The 14,505-nt window shown below is 41.3% G+C and overlaps 3 protein-coding genes across 3 annotated transcripts in view; 2 read left to right on the top strand and 1 right to left on the bottom strand.

The window, feature by feature from the left end:
* LOC136428917 (coiled-coil domain-containing protein 25-like) overlaps window positions 1-14,505 on the top strand; it is a 107,830-nt gene that overhangs the window by 77,686 nt on the left and 15,639 nt on the right. The gene's annotated exons all lie outside the window — the stretch shown is intronic.
* Window positions 326-3,536, bottom strand: LOC136428918 (MRG/MORF4L-binding protein-like). The gene is made up of 4 exons (XM_066418752.1): window positions 3,357-3,536; window positions 2,706-2,827; window positions 2,210-2,324; window positions 326-1,574 (listed from the first exon to the last, which is right to left on the bottom strand). Exons 1-4 carry the CDS (start codon window positions 3,502-3,504, stop codon window positions 1,426-1,428), a joined length of 534 nt encoding a protein of 177 aa, XP_066274849.1. The 5' UTR covers window positions 3,505-3,536; the 3' UTR covers window positions 326-1,425.
* LOC136428909 (probable ATP-dependent RNA helicase DDX43) lies at window positions 3,976-14,226 on the top strand. Its single transcript, XM_066418738.1, has 21 exons — window positions 3,976-4,646; window positions 5,110-5,165; window positions 5,473-5,599; window positions 5,907-5,928; window positions 6,256-6,320; window positions 6,454-6,535; window positions 6,740-6,831; window positions 7,104-7,213; window positions 7,334-7,398; window positions 7,756-7,866; window positions 8,427-8,568; window positions 8,946-9,046; window positions 9,319-9,406; window positions 9,840-9,899; window positions 10,324-10,394; window positions 10,598-10,663; window positions 11,025-11,068; window positions 11,287-11,350; window positions 11,760-11,834; window positions 12,302-12,389; window positions 12,788-14,226. Exons 1-21 carry the CDS (start codon window positions 4,082-4,084, stop codon window positions 13,028-13,030), a joined length of 2,337 nt encoding a protein of 778 aa, XP_066274835.1. The 5' UTR covers window positions 3,976-4,081; the 3' UTR covers window positions 13,031-14,226.

Here is a 14,505-nt window from a genome sequence, read left to right as displayed (position 1 = left end):
GGCGTGTCTTGTGACTACGTCACTACACAAAATAACAGACATCACCTGAAAAACGCCCACGGTGGTCCATTTCCGCTTTGTCTCTTAAGAGTGAACACCTTTTCTACGTGGTGAAATTCTTGGAATTTTATATTGCAGTATTTGAAGAAAAAGAAAACAGTGCTGGCATTCCAATGTTTCCAGGGTGCTCGCTCCCATCAAATACAATGGGGTATGGTTGACTCTACCCATCATAACTTTCTATCAATCTTATATCTTTGAAGAACTCCAAATGCATTCCAAAGCACTTTTGACACACACACACAAAAGAAAGACTGGAATATAATTCTGTCCACTATCAAAATACTATCATAATAGCCTTTATTTATTCACCTGTTCATCAACTTAATGGCTTGAAAAGGTGGTATCAAATGACAGTTCTTGAAGCCTAAATAATTTCCACCATGTCATCTACAGCATTAAAGCCAGAAGCCAGCACTAACACCACTATACTTCAGTCACAAATCATTATTCTTCCAGTCACAATGTCTTACTACACATTTTATTCATGCGCACAGTACAAAATATGAAAAGTATGTACATGAACCTCAACACTCCCTACTTTACTTAATATTTTACTTCCCTCCCTTCATACAATGTTGCATATTCCTGCATTCTGGTTGCCAGACTGCAACTTTCCTGTGAAACACAATTTTCTGAAATATCCTGTTCGGTACGTTTACCACACATACATATATACACATCAAAAGATTCTCCATCAGGATAATATAGTAACTACACAGCAGTGCACAAAATGTTGACACATTTATGATAGAAATATAGATAAGGTATTCACACAATTCTAGTTGTACATGTAAGTACAAGAAGACTTTAACATAGCTTTCCAAGCAGAGGTTAAAATGATTTCTTTTCCTAGCTGCCCTTTTCTGAGACAAACCCAATATCTGCTTTTAGATAATCACAATTTGTTAACTGGACGTAGTACCTGATAAACTTTTGGTTGCAAGGATGAAACCATTTCCTCTGGGCATACCCATGGTTTATTTATCTTCAGATGGAACTCTTCGCATCTCCGTCACACCTTTGTATTTTCATTATTACAAAAAGGTAGTTGGGAACCTATCCTTGCTCCACAATCCACATACATACTAGTACTTTATTATTCAACAGATGCATCTGGTGCGTTACACATGTACAGGTAGGCAGAAGAAAAGTATTCTGAGCCCTGTAGGCTGTAGCTATACAGTATATAGTACAAATGTACATACATGTACATGTGTAAGTATATTGATCAGGTCAAATGATAACACTATAACCAGTAAAAAGAAAAACAATGATGTGCTGTATTGTACAGGTCCAAACACTTGGAAAACAGTGTTGTGGAGGACACAGTGTTGCGGGGGACAGGCTGCAGATTCTTTAGAACTACACATTTTGTAATCTCCTTCTCTTGGTGGAACTGGGTGGGTTTGCAGGACTTGAGGGGCTGGATGAAGCTAGCTGCCGCGTCCTTTTCCTCTTGGGCGAGCTGTCGGGTGTGTTGGTGCTTCCTCCCCGACTGGACTTGGCACCACCTGGGACACAAGAGCAATGATTGGTTACATGGGTTCTCCATATGTTCACTATGTTCTCTATGTTCACCCCAGCCAGCCCTCCTCAAGCCACTTTGGTAAGACCAGAATGTTTTTTTTTTCAGCAATAGCTTTCCTGAGTATGTCTACCACATATTTTGAATGTGCAGCAGTTTGTTTGTTTGAACCTTTAAGTTTAACGACCAGACGATGAACCTTTAATATTCATGAGAAGTTCAAATTGGCCACTTTTCATTGAAGTCATGAAGGTGGAGGTTAGAAAGAGACAAAACATAACATAACAAAGACAACGTGCTTTTCAACACTCTTGCATTTGTGCAGGTCTTCTTCTTGCTCATTTTCTTAGCTTTGTTTTAATATAAAGGCATTGCTTTTTACGACATTGCCTTATTAAGTTTTTGTTAAACCAAAACAAGTTGTACCTGCTTGACGTTACAGTGTTTTACAGGGGATGTGCATTTTCATTGTGCATTTAGAAGTCTGTCCACTTCTGTGTCACAGACACGTTTTTATGTTATTATTTTTAGTAGATTGCCAGTTTCAGGGAGAAGCTCCATATAGCCGTGATCTCCTAAAATCTTAAGACAGGTAGATACCATAATACCCAATGTGCTTACCCATTTCTGAGTCCTTGAGAGAAGCTGTGTCAAATGACTCGTCAGGATGCCTGATCTCATCGGGAAGAATAAACTCTGTCTGGCTGTTTGGGAAAGGCAGGATTTCTGAGTCATGCTGCAAAAAAAAAAAAACGTTTACAGGGAAATTAGCAAACTTTCCAAATTTGCATCCACTCAAGTACAATGGATAACTCAAGAGCCCTATTGCTGACATGAAGGGGGTAGTTATTTTAAGTGAAACAGATGCAAAATGTATTGTCAAACCTATACAATTGATCCTCTGAACATAAGGCCAATATAACCACTTTTTGGTGGTCCCTTAAATGATTTTTTCCAATTACATAAACCTGTCTATAGTGACCACTTGTCTACCAGATTTTATCACCCCCACGAGTGGTCTTCTTGGTCAGTTCTTTGGCCAGTAGCAAATGGAATGCATGTACATTGCATATCACTTTGTAAAAATCAATGTGTGACACCATGACTAATTCCTTACCAGTGCAGGCATGTCATACATGTCATCCAAGTGGACCCAGATCTGCTGTGCACTGATGTGTCTGTTGACCATCTGGTTGAGTTTTTCATGGATACACGCCATCTGGAAGTGTCGGTTCACACCTGTAGAGAATAAAGGAAACAGTCGGTTGAGCAGCAGTACCACATCACCCCAGAATCAATAATAATATTCATACAGACAGACGTCAACTACATGTATCTCTATGTTTTCATCCGAAAGCCACTAAGGCGATTTGAGTCTGTTCACGCAGTATCTTTTCAGCGAATATCGTTGTTGTTAGTTTTGTTTTCGCCCTTATTTTACATTTCTTATCTGGCGATCTGCTGGATTCCCTCGGTTTATGAATATCCACTCTGGTCAAGTGTGCGTTGAGTTGACGATAAATCATACATTTTTGCTAGAAATTATGTGTTCAGAGTTAGCCTGTCTACATTCAAGCTTCTAGGACCCCTTTCTCGGGGAGGAGGTACAATCAGCCCTGAAAGCGAGAGGTTGTGTAACACAGGATATGTTCTGGGTGGTCTCCGATGATTTTAAAATCCTGGGTTTCGGGTGAAACAAAGCAACTGCCCCCCTCCCCACACACCAGGTTTAAACTTGATTTCTTACTACAAAATATTGACAACTGACCAACAGGCTTGTGTCCCCTCATCGCCTGAAACAAGTTTATCTCTAGATCCACGTTCGACCAGTCGACTGGAGGCGCGCCGTCGTCAGTTTTCCGTGCTTCACGTCCAGACGTTCGCTTCTCGCGCTCTTTTCTCTCACCCGCTGCCATGTTGGATATGGTCTATTAGGCTTCAGGGGAGGGTAAAACAGGAAAACGAATACAAAAAGTTAAATATTATTGAGAGCAGCATATCAGTACATACTGCTAAGCGTTAAAAGTAATATTCAATATTAATTTAGATTTGGCATAAATGGTAGTCAATTTTTGTATAGAAAAACTTATACATATAGCCCCCAGGGTAATGTAATGTGGACTCTTCCAAAAGAATGCTTACCACGCATGTCCATTTCTTGGAAACTTTTTCGAGAGCCAAGTTATGGAAGAATCCGTCTGGGGGTTTCGGTTACATATAACTACGTACAAACTCAATTTGAAAATTAAAATGCCAAATAACTTGCAATAATTAAGATTTAAAGTATCAGGCATTATGTATACATATAAACGGCTTCGCCTTTGAATGAAAAATGCTAACCTTGCAAATAAACTTTCAGAGAGTTTCTCCCTTTTAATCCAGTGGTATGGTCTTTATTGCTTTGTCTCCACGCTGTCTCGAAAGTTGAAAAGTCTTACGCCTGTCACCTTTTAGCTGAAGCATTTACTTTCGTTTTTCCACCGTTTTTACGCTATGGAGGACTGGGACGCTGAGATAAACGACTCAGGGTCTGGTGGAACCAGTTTCCAACTCGGGTCCACGCCAGGCTTTCAGCGTGGAGTCAGCGAAAGTACGCAAAGTCATCGCCGTCAAACCGAAAGCAACGGTCCGGGGGGCTTCGGTCGCGGAGGAGGCGGCTGGGGAGGGGGGACGAACCGCAGGGACGACGCCGACACCAGAAACCACGGCTTCGGTCGCGGGAAGTGGGGGAGCGAGGGAGAGAACTGGAGAGACCCGGGCGGGCGGTCGAACTCGAGCGGCTTCCGTGGCAGGGACCGCCGGGAAGATGGCGATCGGTTCCCCGGGGGAATGGGGAGGGGCAACCGCTTTGGCACTCGGGACGGGGGGAACTCTTATGATGCATGGGACGATAGGAACAAGCCAAGGCAGGATGACCATGGAGGCTTCGGGGGAAACCGTGACAGGAGAGGCCCTGGAGGAGGAGGAGGGTTTGGCGGACGGTCATCTCAGGAGGGGGGCGAAACAGGAGGCAGGAAAGTCATCACTATAGCCTCTGCAGAGGTTGGCAAGTTGATAGGTAAGTAATCAACAATTGGAGAAAGAGCTAGGTTATGTATACAATGGTCAATTGTTAATCATCAAACTCTGGCGTAGAGCATTGTCATTGTAACTAGAGCATTGTCATTGTGATAAGTCTTGTTAAAGAGAAAACCTACCAAAGTGTTCAGCAATGTGTTCTAGAGGAACAGCAAGAACTTGTCCACATGTGGAAAAACACCCCACATCTGTAAACAATTATAAGTGAATAAAGGGGCAGATTCAAGGCCAAGCAAAAAGAACAACCCTGTACATCTCATTGTTTCTACACTATTACCTGAATTGTGAAAAGAAAGGAAAAAGTATCAAGGTATCAATTCTGAAAAGAAAAAGATTAATTTTTAGCTGTAAGCTGTATACAAACTGTATTTTACCATGCTCTTTTTGTTGCCAATGCTGACATTGTCATGACTTTCATTACTTATGGATATATTTTGTACCAGGCAAAGCTGGAGCAACCATCAACCGCATACGAGATGACAGCGGAGCCCGCATCAATGTGAGTACCCATCTAGTGCTTGAAGCCAGGTCATAGTTTAAAGTGTGCATGTTCAGTATGATGAACGTGTTGCTTCCATTGAATTAACTTGCTTTGCCGTCGAAAATTTGAATACTGGATTCTGATGCTGGAATTGATGCTTGTATGTAATTGTTTGAGGACACCAAATGGTCTCAATTTCTGGCACATTTCGCATGGAAAGGTGTGTTCTCCTGGGTATGACATAAAAAACGCAACTCAACTTCTTCCTTTTCCTCTAGCTTTGAATATTAGATCCTCACCCAGCAGTTTCTTCTGCCCTCCCCAGATCCGTGACCAGGGTATTCTGGAGACTGATGTGGAGTTGGTAGGGTCACCTGAGGCCATACAGCGGTGTGAGACCTTGATTAACGACCACCTGCACCCAGAAGACAGGATCAGTGAAGAAATGAACAGTAAATAGTTAACAAACAAACAAACTTGGATAAGAAATAAACAAGTAGATAATGTTATTTATTGTACTACATTTGTAGTTTAGAATCTTTTGAACAGTTCACTGAAGTAGAGTGTGTGTGACTTTTTTAGCACTTTTGTCATCATCTTTATTTGTTTTCCTTCTTTATTCTTTATTCTTTTGTCTTGACTTGCTAATCTTGGCAGTGCTTGTAGTGATAATGTTCCAGAAGTAGTTTACATTACTTTAACATGCTTGCTACTGGTGGTATGAATTTAATTTAATTTTCTTATCTTTTATTTTTCCAGAAGTGTCATTGGAACCTCAAGCGTGAGTATGCTTCATATAATGCTACTTCACCTAAATCCGCAGGGTAACATTTGCCTACCTGCCTACGTGCTCAGGCCAGCCAGAAACTGGCCCCTTGCTTTCCAGGAGGATCCTCCAAGCAGTCCTGTCCCATATATGTATTCGTAATTTTTTTAAAGTTAGGGGGTGTTAAGTAAGGGATGCATGCCAGATGCAACATCAGTTATAATGTCAGTAGTGCAAATTTGACAGACTGACATATTCAGAACACTGTTTGTAAAGCTTGCATTCGGAGGCGTCAAAAACTTTCCACTTTCACGACACATGACTCCTTTTGTTCCCATGCAGCCCCAGGATCAACTGGAAGGAGCTACACGCCAACAGGGAGGCAAACGCTGCCAAGAAATGGGAACGTGAGAAAGCATGAACGTGTTTGGTTTTTGTTATTGTTGACATTGATTTTGTTGAGCTAGATCAGTAGATGGCAATAGAGTGCCTTTTCAAGTCATGTAGTGATTTTGTGACTGTTGTTTTTCTTGACACTAGAGTGCCCAAAGATCAAAAAGAACTTCTACTTTGAAGACCCTGGAGTTGCAAACATGACACCTGAAGAAGTGGAAGAATTCAGGTGAGGTTCTCTCTGAGCCTTCTTTGTTTTCCTTCATTCATCTAGTCACTCATTCACTTCATTTTATGCCATGGCTAAAATAGTTGTCCATATTACCTTGCTCTTGCAGGAAGGCAAAATAATTTTTTTCTTTATTCTTCAACTCATTCGCTTCATTTTTATGCCTTGGCTATAATAGTTTTCCATATTCATTTTCTCATGCAGAAAGGCCAATAACAAGATCACATGTACCAGCGAGTCCGGAGAGCAGGTCCCCAACCCAGTCAGGACGTTTGAGGAAGCTTTTGAACACTATCGTAAGTGTGTAGATATACATAATGCAGTGGCCAAGAAGTGGTGGGGAGGTTTACTGTACATCGTTTATGCTAGGCAGCCTGTATGTAAATGTGTTGTTTGTAGCTGTCACTGATATCACAGTGTAAAAAGGGAATGGCATTCGTTGCTTTCCACCCCTCACAGTTATTGTCATTTAAAACTCAGGACATTTTATTTACATTTTACTAAGTTGAAGTATCTGTTATGTTCTACCACAAAAAAGTCAAGTCAACCCTTCTCTTGTTTCCTCCAGCTGAGATCCTGACTGAAATCTACAAACAGAAGTTTGAGACACCTTCACCTGTACAGAGTCAGGCGTGGCCCATAGCACTGCAAGGAAAAGACTTCATCGGCATTGCTCAGGTAAACACAGATTCAAACTTACTAACAAACAACAAGTAAATGAACAGCTTGCACTTAAATTGTGATTCAGTGTTGCCATGTCAGAACATAAGCGTAAACAGACTGTTCCATACCTTTCAGACAGGAACAGGGAAGACATTGGCATTCCTTCTACCCGGGCTCATCCACATTGACTTACAACCCTGGTGAGTAACGTGTACAAGAGATTCTTAAATTTGTGGAGACAGTCCTCATTGTCAACTGTTGCCTATATCTTTGTCTTCAATGTGTTTGGCAGTGTTGAGATGCACTTAAGTTGATCAAATACACTACCTGGATTCTCGTCTGATCATGGATTAGAGTAGAGACAAACCAAAGCTCTGGTGGAAGTGGAGGACTTTTGTTGAATGTTATGCTGCCCTTGTAGCTGACTAGCTATGGGATTGATGATGACTGACGACTATGATAACAGCTTATGTTTCAAAGTACACCTATATGTGTATCTATTTATTGTAGTATACCTTTAAGGCCATAAGGTTCTTTCTTGCCCCTTCTCTACCCAGCCCACGTTCCCAGAGAGGAGGTCCCAACATGCTGGTTCTGTCCCCCACTCGTGAACTGGCCTTGCAGATTGAGAAAGAAGCTAAGAAGTACAGCTATAAGGGCATCAAGTGGTAAGTATAACTATAACTCCTTTTTCTCCTCCTCTCAAGCATTCTCCACTCTCCACTTTGTACTAAGATGTTGTGAAGTAGTGACCATCTGCAAATCGTGGTTGGCAAGGTTGCCTCCTACCCCCAGTCTTTATAAGTGCCAGCCAACTATAGATTTAAAAAAAGTCAGGAAAGTCATATTTTTATTCTTAGATGTGATCAGAGGAGCTAGAAATTAGTAGAATATGGAGCTAGAATAGGATTTGATGATATCAGGCTACTCTCAACCCAGTGCTGACCTTGGTAGGGGAGTGGTCGGGAGCAAAATCATGGGAAACTCCTGAATGTGATAAGGACTTAATGTACCTTCCTCCAGTGTGTGTGAGTACGGTGGAGGGAGCTGGCGTAACCAGATCAACCTGGTGCAGAAGGGAGTGGAGATTATTGTGGGAACAAGCCCATATATTCTCCAACGCTTTAGCACTTTGATTGATGATTGATATGTAACATTTAACACCCGCCCAGTGTGTGTGTGTGTACTGCAGTGTAATCTGTAACATGTACCTCCCCCTCCCCTCTAGTGTGTGTGTGTATGGTGGAGGGAGCCGGCGTGACCAGATTAACCTGGTGCAGAAGGGAGTGGAGATCATCGTGGCGACCCCGGGTCGGCTGAACGACCTGCTCATGAACGGCATCCTCAACATCACAAGTGTCACCTTCCTGGTCTGTCAACAGTGATGAATTTCATTACTTATATTCTGTTTTTGTATATCAATGTCCATTTTTCTTTATGTTTACCTTCTTTGTTGATGCTTTTTAGAACATATTATAGAACATCTTGACAGTTTCTTTTTTGTAATATTCACAAATGAAACAGTGATGAATGCATTATGATATATGGCTGACTGAAAGAAGGTGGGCACCGCCCTTATGCACCGAAAGGTGTGGGGAGGATTTTAACTTCCAAAAAAAGTGGTGATGCTTTTGAAAAGGCTGATGAAAATGATGTAGGCTATTATTTTCACTCTATTAACCATTAACATGTTTAGAGTTGACTTGAAAACCAGAATAATCTCACAACACAATCTTTTTTTCCAAAGGTTCTTGACGAGGCAGACCGCATGTTGGACATGGGATTCGAACCCCAGATCATGAAGATTCTACTGGATATCCGGCCTGACAGACAGACAATCATGACTAGGTAACGCCCCTTTTCGCCAGAACCTGAGAACCATACGTACAGAACAATTTTTTTTACATTTTGTTTGTTTTGTTTTCCTTTAGCTTAATAAAATCATATGGCGAGAAGGATGTACAAATTCAGATGTGTCTTTGTTGCACACATTTTAGATTGTCACAGGAGTCTAATATAATTATCTAGATGCTTCTGATGTTTAGCATTTGAAGGTAATCTGTTGTTCTGTACCGTTTTCATTTGTCATTTTGCACAAACCCATTCCTCTCCCCCCACAGTGCTACCTGGCCTCCGGGCGTGCGTCGCCTAGCAACCAAGTACATGAAGAACCCCTTCATGGTCAATGTGGGCTCCCTGGATCTGGCTGTCAGTATTCCCAGTCTTTATGTCAAATCGAAATCAAATTCCACAATTGAACTTTATGTGATAGCACAATGAACACCCTTGGAAGTTCCTCATTGTAGCCCTAAGGCTGAATTGCAGAGTACTCTACAATACACAAATGATACTAAAACTAGTCATAATTGTCTTGCACCATCAGGATGTGCTAAAATATGTTTGAAGTGTTTAATATGTTAGAACATTGAACTGACTTTTTATTTGTTTATTTATTAATCTTTAGGGTGGTCCCTTCAGTAACTATGTAACTGATTTCCAAGGGAGCCCTTACATCACATAACAAATCAGGATACAAAAGGATAACTTAACATAAACTGAATGAGTAAGCAATTCACAATCATATAACATAAAAGAGGAATTATCACACGACTTGCTTTCCCATCTCCCCTCCCCTCCCCAGACGGTTCACTCTGTCACGCAGTATGTGGAGATCATCGATGACGAGGAGAAGAAAGACAGGGTGAGTGGAAGCTATTATAGTGCACCACAGAACAAGAAACGGATATGAAGTTGTAGCTTGTTCCAGATTGCTGGCAAAGGCTTTGTTTCAATATTTTATCCCATGTTAGTCAAACATACCTACATACACCTATCCACCTGTACAACTAGTCTGTGTAACACAAACTCTGCTGTCCGAGGCTGTAATGGCCCCTCCCTGTGGGGGACGGCAGATGTTGGGTGGGCGGCTATAAGCGGGATTTACTCAGGCTACTGTACAACCAGATTGTGGTCATTGTACATGTTAATGTTTTATGTTTATCATGCCATTTCATTATGTACTTGTATGAAGTTGACATAATTCAGGCATGTAGATTTTTTTTACCTGTCTAGAAGCATAAATTTTGAATAAAGAGTGATTGATCGATTGATTGATTGATTGACAGGTGAGACAGTTCTGTATGGAGGAGATGGACGAGGATGACAAGGCCATCATCTTTGTGGGACGCAAGGTCACGTAAGTCCAACAAACTTTTCTTTTCTGTTCGAGGTGATGGAAGTGAGGGTTACTATCCTTTTGTGGAACTCGGTTTTGCAGTAGAAGGGAAAGGAGGTTTTCCAGAATGTTTTACGTTTGTGTTGAAAACAATTGTGTAGTATGGTAGTAATACATTGGACATGGATGTTTTCAGTGTGTTTAAAGTTCTTGTGTGTTTGCAGGGCTGATGATCTCTCCAGTGACTTCTCCCTTGATGGCATCAATTGCGAGTGTATCCATGGTGACAGGTGAGTGTTTTCGTTTGTTTGTTTTGCATAACCAGTAACCTGCCTTTAGGTGTAAAACCAGTTTTGTTCAGTAGGTACAAGTTTTGTAAGAGAAGACTCGCGCCAGAATGGACCTGTACTCTTTTTGATAAGTGTGGTGGTTCTTTAACGTGCCCAAAGTTTAGTTAACATGCCATCCAAGTGACGACCCTAACTGAAGCTGTTTTTCACCGTGTCGAGGGAGGAAAAAGTGTAAAGTACCTTTCTCAAGAGCACGATGTCTGGGCATGTCTTTATGTGAGGCAAACAAGCTATGTTTGTGGCTATATGATATGATATGGCCTGTATGTGATTTTGTAATGGAAGTTTTGTATTTTCCCAGAGAGCAGTGTGACAGAGAGTCAGCTTTGGAGGCACTTAAGGAAGGTGAGACAAACTTGATAACATGAACTGGTCAAAACAGCATATTGACATCAACACATGCTTATTAAGTTATTGGTAACAGTGCAGTGTAACACTGATATTAATTATAATCTGTACATAAAACTTACTGGCAGTTGAATTTTGAGCTCTGTTAACTCAAAGATCTGTTAACTCAAAGTCTCTGTTAAACATGTGATTAAACTCTTTACTATGATTGACAGGAATCGTGCGAATCCTGATCGCCACTGATGTTGCTTCCAGAGGCATAGACATCAAGGATGTTACGTGAGTAGCTCTTTGTCAGTCAGCACATCTCATCTAAAAGCAAACAAGGCAAAAGATTTTGTGACGCTTTTTCAATAGCTGATACTGCAATGAAGCTTTGGTACGTCTCCTATTTGTAGCCAAGCACATACATGTAGGGTCACCCCTACTCGTCTTGATAAGTGTGTTGGGTTCTTTTACGTGGAGAGGTTTGACGCTTGAGGCTAGCACTTGAAACTCCCTCATATATCTTTGTCAATGTAAATAAGCTATATGATTACGTTAATGCCTTTTCCACTATGTATTTTTTTTTGCTTACTACCCTTGGTGGTTTATTCTGTGATTATAGGTACTAAACAGACCTTTTGTGACCATGCACATTTCGGGCTCTTGGCTGGTAATGCCATCATTCCATGTTTTGTCTTCACAGCTGGGTGGTGAACTATGACTTCCCCCGTGATATGGAGGAGTATGTGCACCGTGTGGGCAGGACAGGCAGAGCTGGGTGAGTTAACGATCTGTGTCATTCTTGGTGTTGCCTGTTTTTGCAACATTAATGGATTTAGAACTCCTGTGTTGTGTTTTTTTAACATCTTCTACTAGCTGAAGAAACTGTTGAAAACTACAAGACTAAAAGAGTACTGAATAAATGTCAAAACAGTCATAAAGCTCTGAGAATGAGCTGGATCCTTACATCTGCTTGGAGATTAGGAGAACAGCACCAGGTAGCTTACTGTACTACATGTAGTTGTCTTTAAGTTTCTGATGTATCTGTTTCCTTTATTTGCTTCAGAAGGCACTTTAATCTATGCTACAGCTGGAAAAAGTGTTAGATTTTCTAAGTTCTATTTCTATATACGTGTATATGAAAACAAACTACAACATACATATCAGCATTGGCCAAAGTGCATGAACTTATTTTGATGATGGCTTGACGATAACATCAGTCTTTTGTTTCCTTTGTGACCTCAGACGCTCTGGAAGGTCGCTGTCACTGATGACCAGGGGGGACTGGAAGAACGCCAAGCACCTTATCGAACTTCTTGAGGAGGCTAACCAGGTAGGGCCATATCACCTGTTACTACCTTATACAACCATCATCTTATCTTTTAGGACAGTTTACCAGCTATACAGATGCAGACAAGCACCTGGTGTGTTACACCAAGCTATACTGGCTGTACTGATGCACATACATAAGCTGGTGTGTCACTCCAAAGCGTGGTTATACCGGCTATACAGATACTGGTTACTTACATTAGTACTTACATGCCAGTAGGAAAGGATTTGGTAGTAGAAAAAAGAAGCATGTTTTGACAGATGAGCACAGCAGTTTTGTACTGTAACTGTAAGGGGAGTATTATGTTTACCTTAGAAATAAAAACATCTTGTTTTAGGTCAGTTTCTTGTTATTCCCCTAATACTTTTGTAAGACTCGTTTTGTCTCGTCTGCTGTTCTAGGAGATTCCTCAGGACTTGGTGGACATGGCCGAACGCTACCAGAAGTTCCGCGAGCGTCGAGACGCAGAGGGTCCCCGTGGTGGGGGAGGGGGGCGACGCTACGGTGGTGGGGGTGACAGATATGGTGGAGGTGGGGGGTTCGGAGGTGGAGGTTTTGGGGGTGGTTTCGGTGGAGGAGGGAGGAGAGGAGGAAGAAGAGACAAGTTTTCTGCCATCAACATTCCCCAGTACGGTATTGCATAGTGGACCCTCGCTTGCTGTTAACCTTCTTCCTGCTGCCTAAAGCCATAACCGATACAAAATTGGTGTCAAAAGGATACCTGAGCAGGGAGTAGGTCGATACTAATAGATCAGGTTACCTCATGAACATTCCAAGTGCCAAACTTCTCCATTATGAAGGTGCTATTTTTTCCTGCCCAATCTGAAATGTCAGAATTAGTTTAAGGGCCTATAAGACCAGTCTGTGGTATTTACCAATTTGTTGCCTTTCTCTAGCAGACCTGCGTTCCCAAAAGTTCCAGTGGACCAACATGTTTTCATTTGTCGCTGTGATGAACAGATACTGCATGGTGTATATCGCAGGTCACCATGAAAAGTAAATGTGCTTACTTTGCAACCATTGCAGTTTTGTTATATTTTGAAGCATTGTAGTCAGTAACTATATCAGGGAAGGGTACTGTGAAAACGTTTTACCATTATAGCGTTTTAAGTTCATTTGTACAAAGCCAACCTTCTTGCCAAGTACATATGTTGTTATACTCTATATTTTGTCACAGAAGTGTATTTTTGTAATGTCTTTCAGTTAACCTTGAATAGGTAACACATAAACATGTAGATAGTGTTATTACTGTTAACTTTTAGTAGGAAGCACAGAGATTGTGTGAACTTAGGTAGAGGGCACATGTAGATTGTGCAATAGCTTTACGCTAACAGAAAGTTGTGCCTGGAAACTATTTGGTTACTCATGTCATAGTGGTTCTCATTTCTGACATACCTCAGAGACCATTCAGATCTAAAACGCACAAGTTACTACAATGTCGGTTGTACCATCATAGAATCAGTGCCATGTACTTTATTCTGATGAGATACTGTACATGTGGTAACTCGGACTCTAGAACTTAACTAGAAATATGATGTACGTACCAATGTTGATCAAGACTTAGTAGTATAGGACTGCCTGGTTATATTCTTGAGTACAAGTCTTTTCAGGTACAGTACTGGTACCTTTTGATGTTCTGGTATTTTGGACCTGTACCTACAGTACCGTACATGATTTTCTCAGTACTGTAGTCACTGTGGTACTAATATGTACCAGTACTCAGCCCAAGTGTGGTACCCCTTTTTGCTATGCACATGTACCTCACGCCCAGCACTGTTTCTGTTCCAACTTCTGTGTCCCACTAAAACCCAGATGAAATAAAGATAACACTCTAGACTTACTTTTTGTGATGTCATGTTAGACTTAGAACTGTAGTCAGTCCGACTCCTACATGTAGCTCTTTATTAAGAGTATCCATTGGCATAAAAGTTAGGGTGTTTGGCCCAGAATTGGTATCCCCTGAAATGCTACCAATGTTGTGCCCTTGAAAATGGCACCTAACATACGTTTCCTCACTCCAACCAGGTGTAAAAACTACTTATTGAGGTAAAAGCACCCATTTGAGAATGTGACCCAAGCACAAGACTAGTGGATTTCCCCTTTATCACACTGAATCAGT

This window comes from Branchiostoma lanceolatum, chromosome 2 (assembly GCF_035083965.1).
Source record: "Branchiostoma lanceolatum isolate klBraLanc5 chromosome 2, klBraLanc5.hap2, whole genome shotgun sequence".
Lineage (NCBI taxonomy): Eukaryota > Metazoa > Chordata > Leptocardii > Amphioxiformes > Branchiostomatidae > Branchiostoma > Branchiostoma lanceolatum.
This window is presented reverse-complemented; position numbering and strand designations above follow the sequence as displayed.

What these genes read in the sequence shown, in the direction of transcription:
- LOC136428918 (XM_066418752.1), bottom strand. Translation starts at nt 3,504, where the DNA reads ATGGCAGCGGGTGAGAGAAAAGAGCGCGAGAAGCGAACGTCTGGACGT. An exon ending in TGTATGACATGCCTGCACTG is followed by an intron (nt 2,325 to 2,705) that starts GTAAGGAATTAG and finishes TTTTTTTTGCAG; the next exon opens with CATGACTCAGAAATCCTGCC. An exon ending in TCTCAAGGACTCAGAAATGG is followed by an intron (nt 1,575 to 2,209) that starts GTAAGCACATTG and finishes CTTGTGTCCCAG; the next exon opens with GTGGTGCCAAGTCCAGTCGG.
- LOC136428909 (XM_066418738.1), top strand. Translation starts at nt 4,082, where the DNA reads ATGGAGGACTGGGACGCTGAGATAAACGACTCAGGGTCTGGTGGAACC. An exon ending in GTGTCATTGGAACCTCAAGC is followed by an intron (nt 5,929 to 6,255) that starts GTGAGTATGCTT and finishes GTTCCCATGCAG; the next exon opens with CCCCAGGATCAACTGGAAGG. An exon ending in CACATTGACTTACAACCCTG is followed by an intron (nt 7,399 to 7,755) that starts GTGAGTAACGTG and finishes TTCTCTACCCAG; the next exon opens with CCCACGTTCCCAGAGAGGAG.